An 11,791-nucleotide genomic window follows, 5' to 3' on the forward strand; every position below is an offset into this window, starting at 1 on the left:
GAACTAAAGCTAAAAATTAAAAGAATTAGAAAATTAGAGTTGTTGCTATTTTAGTTTTAGTTTTAGTTGTGTTTAGTTTCTCTTGCACATTTAAAGCTTTTTAAGAAGAAATTTACTGAGTAATTGAGTTTTTGCCATAAACTCTAATTTTCTAATCCATCTTTACAACCCGATCAAGGAATTAGAAAACTTAATTTCTTTGACACACCCGTCTATATAATACCTGTATTATTCTATTTGAAATCAGTCTAAAAATGAACAAAGGAGTAATGAGACTCCTATTGATACTATTGTGTTATTTCTTACTGAGAACATATGGATCAGCATCTAGCACCTGTCCTAGTGGCAGGGTTAAAGTTCAGGGGAGAAAACAGTTCAATGTGATCCCAGGATCCCCGCCAGTGCACCTTGGTTGTAAACAGGTTATTAAAGGGACTGTATATGTAATTTCAAGTGATCCTCCAACTATAAGAGTGTCATATCCGATTTACAACAGATATTATTTTAAACCTTTGTCTGATTAAGGTTCTCATCAAAGAGAATATAATATAAATTAGAGTGGAATTTACTAGAAAAAAAGTGTAAAACGGCCATTTTGTTGTACTGTTTCCATACTGCAGGTGTACTTCACATATTTATGCTATATAACCTTTTGGGCCCTGGAACATCATTTTATAGAAAATCTAAAATTAATAATAAAAGAAAACCAAATTATGAAATAGGCTGGTTTCATAATAGACCAATGATCATTTCACATAAACACTATGCCTTTCACTTTACAAACGATGATTTTCCGTTATAACTATAAATCAAATGATGTTTTTTATTCACATAATTCATTTTATAAAATTTATTTAACAGCTTTAAAAAATTCGAAATTTAAATGGATAGTCTAGGGAACATACTGTATTAATGTAGTCTACTGCAAATAATTTGTGAACATTTACATGATTTGTACACTTTGAACTCCCTTTCAGGCTGAAAGGGACTGACAAAATTCATACCACTCTAATATATATTCTATTCTCTTTGGTTCTCATAGATATTCTTATTTATACAATATACAGCTGTGCAGTATTAGATTGTACACCCATAGCATGAGGTGTAAAGTGTACACAGAAAACTGTACACTGTATATTGAAAACTGTACACTGTACACATACAGTCTACCACTCAATTTTCATCCATAAGCATAAGCTGGTCACTTAAAATTATGTCTGCAGTTTGTTTAAGCAAACTTTCTTTCTATCTAAGTCAGGTAAAATTTGTATGAGAAAACATAAAGCTGTGAAAAAAATTTCAAATACAATTTAAAGGAATTGGGGGGTTTAAACTTTACTAGTTGTCAAATTGCAATTTGATTTTCGAAAATGTTTGAAATTAATTTTTAATGATTTTATATGTTATAACATGAAAATGCTCACAGTCACAGATAAACCGCAATTAAAAGTTGAAATAGATGATGACCACATAGTGCCCGGAAAGTCTAAGAAACGAATTCCTTTTCTCTAACAATTAGAAAAGGAAAAAATCAAGCAACATTTTTCAAAGGTTTTCAAAATTCAGGATTCGAAAATGTTGCAAGATGACAAAGGAGCCAACTATTGTTTAGCTAGAAATCCAAATCCACAAAAATTAACAAAAGTTCAATGTCAGAATTTGCCAGGTAAAAATAACTAAAACTTTTCTAAAGTTAAAAGAATAAATATTGTAAATTCTTGTTCTTAAATTCAGAAATCCCTAAATTATGAATTTAAAATGATTTTAGTAGTTTTTAAATTAGAATCTACTCACAACACTTCACAACATTGCTTTTTATCATTTATTATTCTTTATACATGGTTGATCCTTCCTTAATCATGTAATTATCAAGCTTTTGTACTGCTCACTGACTTTATGCAATGCTTAAAGATTTATGTACTGCTTTATGATTTATGTACTGCTTCATGATTTATGTACTGCTTGATAATTTATATACTGCTTGATGATTTATGTACTGTATCATGATTCATGGACTGCTTGATGATTTATGTACTGTATCATGATTCATGGACTGCTTGATGATTTATGTACTGCTTGATGTTTTATGTACTGCTTGATGATTTATGTACTGCTTGATTATTTATGTACTGTTTGATGATTTATGTACTGCTTGATGATTTATGTACTGCTTGATGATTTATGTACTGCTTGAGGATTAATGTACTGCTTGATTATTTATGTACTGCTTGATGATTAATGTACTGCTTGATTATTTATGTACTGCTTGATGATTTATGTACTGCTTGATTATTTATGTACTGCTTGATGATTTATGTACTGTTTGATGATTTATGTACTGTTTGATGATTCATGGACTGCTTGATGATTTATGTACTGCTTGATGATTTATGTACTGTTTGATGATTTATGTACTGCTTGATGATACAGGGTGTCCCACTAAACATGACAGTATGCAGGACGACTTGAATGTCGTCTTGATTTTTGATATAATTTTACGTTTATTTGTCAACTTAATTTTAGAAGTAAATTTCTAGAGATAATAATCACAAAATTTCCCTTGTCCTGCCATTTCCAAAATGTGGTCTGCCTTTTTTGTGCTTTCAATATTGCCAGAGATATGAAGAATTTCGTTCAGATTTCGACAATTTTGCTTTTATTTAACAAAATTGAAATCTGAACCAAACTCTTTATATCTCCGGTAATAAAGGGAGGGCTTTGGGTATGTAAGAAAAGTCAGAAAATTTCAACAGCCTCAGACCAATACTTTTTGAGTTATGTAAAAAAAACTACAGGGGGGGGGTCAAATTGACCCCCCAGCAGGAATAGGGTTAATTTAACTAAAAGAGTTTTAAACAAAATAAACTTCAAAAAGTCTTTTATATCTGATACAGCAAATGGAAGAAGACATTCAAAACTATTCACCAACTGTTATATTTCGTTGGACACCTTGTATTTTAAAATTACAGTCTCTTTGAGTTAAATTAGCAAACAAACTCTTAATCCTCCTGCATTAATTTACAAACAAATACATAAAAAGTTAAAAACAAAAATATCTTGAAAGGTTTAATAGGTGAATCATAATTCATGGCTTATTTAAAATTTTATTGAACATCTTTTATAAAGAAAGCTGTTCTAATGAGTGTGGAAGGGAGAACTCTCCTATGGTAATAAACAGAATTCAAGGGGGAAATTACACATCATCTCACAGGTAGTGAATTTAGTACGTTCTCTATAGGTTCTTTATCAACCTCTAAACTTTTGTTAAATTAAATAATATGAATGAAAATATGACAAGGTAAACAGAGGCTGAATTTATAGAATTTAAACTGTTACGATGGCGAAAAAGTAACTTTTTTTATATGATAAATGTATTAAAACTTGGAACTTCTGAGTTTTCGTTTATATTTTAACAATAATTGTTCTACTAAAGACAAAAGTTTTCTTTTATCTTGAATTTCTCTTGTTGCTTTGCCCGCATTTTAGTAACTAACATACACAACAGCTTGGAGTAGACTTGCACATCTCTATTGTCAAGTTTATGGTCTCCACATGTCGGAGACCTCCATAGTAGGCGAGCCAAACAGTAGCCTTCCTCACAAGCCAAAACGGGGACAATATCCCAGGGTCCAGCACAAACTTGTTGACGTTCAATACACAAGCTTTAGTTTTAACATCAATATCAATGCTTTTTGTTAAAAGGAGCAAAGATTAACATGTGTGCACCTTAGATCAATGCTTTAGAAGAACATAATAGATAAAGGATTTTATTTCTAGTTTGTGGATTTTTAGTAAACTGTTAACCAAACCAATTAAATAAACAATAAAAATTTATTAAAAAATGAATATTGGTTTAAAAATTTAAATCCTGAGTTATTTGTTCAATAATTTAAAACTTACTTAATATGATGAACTATTAAATTTTTAAACATTTTAAATAAGTTGTGTAAAGTTGAATAAAACTATATATATGTCATTGTAATGGGTATCATTTTTGCGAACAAGTTTTTTGCTGGGATTTTTTACTTTATCTAGTTTGTTTTCGATCTAAATGAAAGTATTTTCATACCTCACTTTGGTGTGAAAATACATACATTTAATCTCAAACAGACTAGAAAAAATAAAAATCTCAGCAAAAAGTTTTTTACACTTAATTATATCCATTACAATGGTATATATATATAATATATATATATATATATATATATATATTAAATTCGGCCTCAGGCTATATAACAAATTTGAACCAAGAGTACAGTATTAAAGAAAAAGTTTTAGAAATCCATATGAGACAGTTTTACATTTTTTTATCTAAGTTAAAGTGGAGTTCATTTGTAAAAGTTTACCGATGGGGATGGTGCTCATTAGAAAGTTTTTAACAATTATTTGATAACTGGGACACTTTTAATTTTAACTTATCTGTTGTTAATGAACAGATTGAGAACATAAAATTAACTTATATCATCGAAACGAAGTAATCTCATTCAGTTATCAGTTTCTGTAGGGTTCAATTGATCACAAAACATTTTTTTCACAAATTTCTATTTAAAAATATGTTCTTAAAAAACAAATTAGTTAACTATAAAATTACTGTAACATTTATTGTCCAGGTTATTAAATAACTGTAAAAATGTTTCTTCTGTAGAATAAACATTCTGGTGAAAATAAACAAAGAAATTTTTTTTTTTTTTTCTTAAAAATGATATTGTGTGAAAAGGTCTTATTGTTATCAAATGATAAATAAATAAATAAATTGCGAGATTTGTGCCAAATTTTTTTGCGGATTTTCTATTTTTAAACATTAGTATATAACCAATAATGTTATCATTTGTAGGAAAAATTATGTCATTCCCTAATGTCAATAATGTAGAGTGCAATTGAAGTTTAGGACAAATTATGTTTCTCTCTCTCTGTAGTAGAGATGTCAACGATAGTGTAACGTAACGTAAAATGTACGTTTTTGTACGTTACGTTACAATAATGTGTAACGTTTGGATATATTCTATATAACATGAACGTTAAACGTTAACGTTATATGAGCGCATACCTAACGTTAACGTTAAACGTTAACATTAGAGGAATATACCCCCAACGTTAGCGTTTTGTGGAAATGTAACGTTGTTTTTCTAATATCTACAACTTCTTTGACCATAACGTAAAGAAATGGTTTGTTTCCAAGGGGAGCTTGAAAGTCTAACGTTTGAAAAATGAATTGTGATTTGATTGAATATCGTAACGAAAGGATTTCTATTTCAAAGTTCAACTTATAAAAAGTGTAACGTTGTATAACTGAAAAACGTTTGAAACGTTTTCCCTTATAGTATAATGAACAATTTAACGTTGCAGAAATGGGTTATTATTTTAATAATCAGGAAACGAAAGTTTTTTTTACAGAGTATAAATTTCAATAATGTAACGTATAACATTTAAAAAAAATGTTTCATAACTTTTCTCTGAATACTAAAATGATTAGTCTAACGTTAGATATATGTCTGATGAAAATGTTGTTCATAAAACGTTAGACTATGAGGGCTGAGTTTTAATTTCAAAAGTGTAACAATAATTCTGTCAATCAAAACATTTCAAAACGTCTCTAATATATCAATGTAAGAGATTCGACTGATGATTATAAGAGCAAAGACTTATGGTTTTTCATTTCAAGTTCAAAGAAAATGAGTTTATGCCAAAAACTCTAATTTTCATTTAATATATCTTTGCAACCCGATGTCATAGACCATTAATATTGAAATATACAAGGTTTAAACCATCGGGTTGGAAAGATATAGGGATTAGTAAATTTAAAAAAATTAAAGTGTAAACGAGTTTTCTTGTAACATGCTATTAGTGAAAATTCAAATCTTATAAATGTTTCTTGGACATCTTGTTTGATGAAACCAACTTAAACTACGGAAAAGGAAGACGACATTAAGAAATTTTACATATGCATTTTCTGTCATAAAGCAAATGATTTACTAATTGTAAAAAAATCAACTTAAGTGGAACGGGTTTGTGAACAAACACAATTGCTGGCCGCTGGGTTTCATATTTATTTGACTACATGAAATCATAACTTCAGTTGGCATGGTTCATGTTTTAGGTTAAAAAATTTAGAAATGTAGATACTTACTAAAATGCAACAATATTTTATCAATTGGAAAATGCGTGTTATGTTTTATTCATCAATAGATTTTTATGAAACTTTAGAATAGAAAAAAAAACTGATTTTTTAATCGATTTTTTTTATAGAAAAAATTGTTAAATAATTTTATTTCAACGCGAAAAATTAAAAAAAAATATTAGCACTTGTCTTACTATATTTGATATTTTTACCCCCAAACATGAACTCTGAAAACATTTTCATTGTGGTCTGCAAACTAAAGCTAATGCCGCTTTTTTACTCACTTTGTAAGTAATATAAAAAAAGAACACAAAAAGAACTAAAAATTCCCCTCAAATTATAATTTTCTAATCTCTACATCTTTGCAAGCTGGTGTTGCAGACTTTTGATATTTCAAGCTGTGACTTCTGTTAGATAAGAATGTCTAAAGGAATTGAGTTGTTCACAAACTTATATTTCTAATCCCGATATCTTTGCTACCCAATGTTGTAGACCTTAGATATTTTAAACTATGAATTCTGTTAGATAGATGAAAAGGTTCAGTCTGCATTGCGTAAAAAAGAAAAAATTAACCCTAACCAATCTAAAATAATTTAGAACTACTGCTCCACATGCAAAAGTGGTTTGCCTTGCCGAATTTTAACTCATTTTATGAAGTGTCCCAAAACATGTCTATTTTTTAAGCTCGTCAAATACACGATGATAATTTCAAGTGATCCTCCATTTAAAGAGGGCCATGCTAGATTCCCAATGATAACGTGTAAACTTTTATCTGATTGATGATTGAAATTTAGGAGTGTTTTCCAAAGGGTTGCGAATTGACAATTTAATATTGGAGATATCGCCGTAAGGCCAAAAAATATTTCAAAAGATAAATATGATACATTATTTTCTTGGAAATTTCATGCTGAATTCAGATTCGAAAACCATTTTTAAATATATTAAAATCTATAGAAGTTATGGCCAAATAACGGTACTAAATTCCAGTTTTATAACTTTTTAATGTTTTTGATGAGTTTTTTTAGCTGTGACTCACTCAATTTTCAATTTTTTAAAACGCTTTTTAGATTTGAATTTAGCATTGAATTTCCAAGAAAATGATGTATAACATGAAAATAAAAAATAAAATTTTTGTTTGTAGCCTTACGGTGAAAACGCAGCGACTTCCGGTGGGCAGTTGGCTCTATTCCAATATTGATCACCCCTACTGGACATGCGACTCCATAAATGGAAGGTCACTTGAAATTACGTCTCTAGTCCATTAAAGACACACTTTGAGTTGAAAGTCTAATGCTAAAAACTTTCATCTACAAATTTTAAAAATCGTTAAAAATAATAATATTATAACATCTTTATATTGCATAATGCATATTCTTCTACACATTCTCTAAAAAGGTTAACAATACAACAGCAACATACAGTTAAAAAATGTAATTATCACGGAAAAAATCTTGCAATGCTTTCATTTAGAAACAATATTATTCTAATAAAGTCTAACGTTAGAAACATTAAGGCTTGAACAACGCAACGTATAGAACATTTTTTCAAATCTTTCTTAGAAACGAAACGAATAAACAGTTTTGATTGTCAGTTGTAAAAAAGTGTAACAAAAAAGTTTTCACAATAACGTTTTGATAAATCGTAACGAAAGAAAAGGTGCATTTTAGTAAAATTTCTAAACGTAATTAAAAGAGTTTATATTGGAAAAGTTAAGATAAAACGTAACGTTATCAAAAAACATTCTTTGCACTGAAATGCATTGTAATGTACAGAACTATGCCCCAATGACGTTTTATAAAAGCAAAACGTTTGTCATCTTTTAGATCTTAAACGAAGTGAAAGTGTAACGTAAGGTCTCTGAAAATATTTACCTTGCATGAAAGTGGAACATTAAAAAATTGTGGTTTTATTACATAAGCTTTCACGCAACGTTGGGAAAGTTTTTTAATGCGGGAAATGCAAAATCGTAACGGAGCTTACTGTTTTTTTACAACATTTACTAAAGCTTAACGTTGTATATGGTATTCAAGTGCAGAAAATTCATCACGTAACGTTACTCTATGCCATAAAATTTCATAATGTGCAACGTAACGTTTCAAACGTTAATACTTTTGATGAACACTATCGTAACGAAAGCTAAAATCTAGAAAAATCAAAACGTTGACATCTCTACTCTGTAGGACAAGTAATGTATAGGACAAATGAAGTGTAGGACTAATGAAGTGTAGGACTAATGAAGTGTAGGACTAATGAAGTGTAGGACTAATGCAGTGTAGGACAAATGATGTTCTCTCTCTCTGTAGGACAAATGTTGTGTAGGAAAAATGAAGCTTTCCCCACCCTGTAGGACAAATGATGTGTTGGACATATGATTTGCAGGACAAATGATTTTGGGACAAATGACATAGTGCCAATATAAAGAGTCTATTACCATAATTATTATTAATTTATTAATTTAGATATCCCTGGATGGCTTCTTTGCAAGAAAAAAACGGCAGGTTTGTCAATAACAAAAGAAATGAAATATTCAAAACATTTGTTTTCTTTTTTCAGCCAGATTTGTTCAGCTTCAATAATATCTCCAAGAGCTATATTGACTGCTGCTCATTGTTTTGATCCCCCAGTTCCTACCGATGTATATGCAGTTGTTGGTATCAATGGTAAACACCTATATCGGGTTATACTAAATACATATAGACTTGAACATGATTATAGTAGTTACTATAGAAATTATTAATATGACTATGACCATAGTTAAAAGGACTGTTTATATGACTCTGTGAGAAGATAACAACATTGATTTTGAATTTGCAGATTTGGTCCATGAAAAGCAGGAAGGGCAAAGAGTGAAAATAAAGAAACATATCATTCACCCTAATTATAACAAACATAATGGTGGTCTATCTCTTTTTGAATATGACATTGCTATAGTAATAACTGAAAATATTGGTGAGTTTATTAATTTTTGAGTTTTCATTACCCAATCCAATATTTTGATTGTTACAAAATAATTTTTGCTAAACATTTTGATTGACATAATGAATTATTCCCATATTTAATCTTTTAGAATTTAATCAAAATGTTGGACCAATATGCCTGCCTCAGGAATAAAACCTATAAGAACTTATCATATCCATTATCCAACTCCGGCACAGTTTAAAAAATCAGGGTATTACATATTACTTCTTTCTTTTTTTAAATAATAGTGGCCATATAATCAACATAAACTTTACAACTTTTCAAAAGGTTAGGTTAAGTCCTTTTGAAAAATTGGTTTGGATCATATCTTTGGTCAGAAAAAAATGTTGCTTTATGCATAATAAAAGCAAAATTCAAGCAGATTCTACAAGAGCACATTTAAGCCAAAAAAAACTATAATGTGTAAAAACAAACCTCAAAACAATGCATGAATAACAATATGACAGTGTGCTGAATTTTAGAGCATACTATAGGTTAAACACAGAAAGAAACTGCTATTAATGAAGGAGAAGAGGCTCTAATACTAGGCTGGGGGAAAGATGAAGATCTTAGTAAAGTACTAACTGATAACAAAATAATTACAAAACCGCAGCTGGATCCAGTAGAGTTTATGTTAAACTCACTTCAAGTTAACACAACAAGTGGAATGATTGATTCCAAGAAAGAAGAAGAGTTTCTGAAAAAGCTGTTTTTAAAGTTTAAAGAGATGTACCCAAACTTTGAAAAGGTCTATGATCAAAAAATGAACTTCTTGAAACCTGCCGGCATAAGCAATGCAAGTAAAAATGAACTAACATTACAAATGCAAGTGCTTCTGAAACCTAAACTAGAAGAAAAAATTGAAGAATCTGTATACAAACGAAGAATTTTTTCTTTTGTTCTTGAGGATGCTGCAAAAATATTTAGGGAAGTGCTCTTAGCTCCAGATAATACAGAAAATATTGAATTAAAAAATATATGTTCCAAGTGCAACAAAAATTGGAACTGGATTTTTAACTATATAGAGGTGGGTACTGGCTATTTTAAAAGAAATTAAATCACAAAGAAACTAAATTACTAACACAAAGTCAAATTTCTTATCCCTTTGCAGCCTAAAGGTGTAAACATTCGATATTCAACTGAGTTTACCTAAGCTAACAGAATCTAAAGTATGTGGCAAGAACTTAGTTCCTTTTATTAGACTTACTTCATAGTACTAAAATATCTGAAATAAAGTGATTATCTTGTTTACTGAATGTATTTTTTTGTAAAGGAAAGCAAAAACTGGATGTCTCCCTATTCTACTAACAGGCTAAAAGAAGCTCAATCATACTTGATGTCCAAGGATGAATGCACAAAAAAAATCAAGCAGTATAATTTAAACAGTTTTCAAGCTAAAAGGTGAATTTTAACTGATCTTTAATGAAAAAAAATGAAAATGAAAAACTGTATCTATTTAAGTAATATATCCATTGAAAACCCATCTATGATGTGTATAAAGCCGAGTACTGGAAGTGCATGTCCTGGAAACTCCGGAAGTCCTTCTGCTGTTAAGATAGACAACAAGTTTGTTCAAGGCATGAACATCATTCTTTATTAGAAATCCCTTAATCACCAGTCTTGCATTTTGTCATGCATTTTTGTCACTAACATAAAATCTCAAGTAAATAATTATGACATTCTGCCTGAACAACTCCGTTATGTCAGAAATTTAAAGAAATTTAATTACATTTCTAGTTGGAGTAACAAGTGCTGCACTGCCTGGCAATTATAAGCTTCCTATACCTTGTAAATGTGGTTGTGAGGATGAAGATGGTCGTAAACCTAATCTTCATCAACGTGTTAGTATCTGCATGGTCTGGATCATTCAACAGTTGGAGAATTATGATGCAAATCCTTGTAAATTAAATTATCTATAATTTTTGGACCCATCTAAATAAATAAATAAATAAATAAATAAATAGAGTTTATTATGATGAGGTGTATCTATAATTGAGAAGTCTTTAGATATAGGGTACATATGATCTTCTTAACCTCTCTGTCCTTGCTGATACAACTGTTATCTAAAGTTGTGATCATGAAGAGGGGATCCACAAAATATTCAGGTAATTGGGAGTATCATAAAAGATTGGCTTACTAAACTAAACTAAAAATACTTTTGCATATATTATTGTAAATGATAAATACAAAACATTTGGTCAATTGAATGGTGAAGTGATGATAGGCAGGGCTACTTAGATTCCACAACCCCTTCAATATATTCTCGTACTCAAACAATTCTTCCTAGTTCAACTCTGGGTCAGCTTGAATATTGTTCAACTTTAGAGTTTAAAGTTCTACCCAATTTTGCAGACAATTTTTTGTCAAAAAATACATAAAAGTTTTTCTCTTAGTCTTAGAAGATCTAGGGTATCAATAATTGGAGATTATAGCATTTTGGGCGAAACATTAAAGTTTAGGCTCATTAAATATCACAGCAAAAATAAAAATATGGTGCATATTAACCTTCAAGCTTTGGGGTCACAAGAAAACTGGCAGGTTTGTTTATGTTTTGATTTGTCACCAATTCAGTGTTTGTTATCAAACATAAATTGTTCCGGAAAGGAACCAAAAATCAGCGGAATTAAGAACTATTATGAATTGATATATGCACATTTATTTAACTATAAAAATTATTATTATGAATTTTTTTAGGAAGGTTCCAGAATTTCAGTC

At 29.7% G+C, this 11,791-nt stretch overlaps 1 protein-coding gene across 1 annotated transcript; it reads left to right on the plus strand.

The window, feature by feature from the left end:
* The first annotated feature begins 239 nt into the window (after nucleotides 1-239).
* On the plus strand, nucleotides 240-11,042 carry LOC111715613 (uncharacterized). The gene is made up of 11 exons (XM_023490967.1): nucleotides 240-422; nucleotides 1,567-1,666; nucleotides 3,127-3,211; nucleotides 8,578-8,616; nucleotides 8,672-8,778; nucleotides 8,933-9,067; nucleotides 9,186-9,223; nucleotides 9,582-10,103; nucleotides 10,350-10,477; nucleotides 10,538-10,653; nucleotides 10,814-11,042. Exons 1-11 carry the CDS (start codon nucleotides 255-257, stop codon nucleotides 10,993-10,995), a joined length of 1,620 nt encoding a protein of 539 aa, XP_023346735.1. The 5' UTR covers nucleotides 240-254; the 3' UTR covers nucleotides 10,996-11,042.
* The last annotated feature ends 749 nt before the right edge of the window (nucleotides 11,043-11,791 follow it).

The sequence above is a fragment of the Eurytemora carolleeae genome, unplaced genomic scaffold (genome assembly GCF_000591075.1).
Source record: "Eurytemora carolleeae unplaced genomic scaffold, Eaff_2.0 scaffold1749, whole genome shotgun sequence".
Lineage (NCBI taxonomy): Eukaryota > Metazoa > Arthropoda > Copepoda > Calanoida > Temoridae > Eurytemora > Eurytemora carolleeae.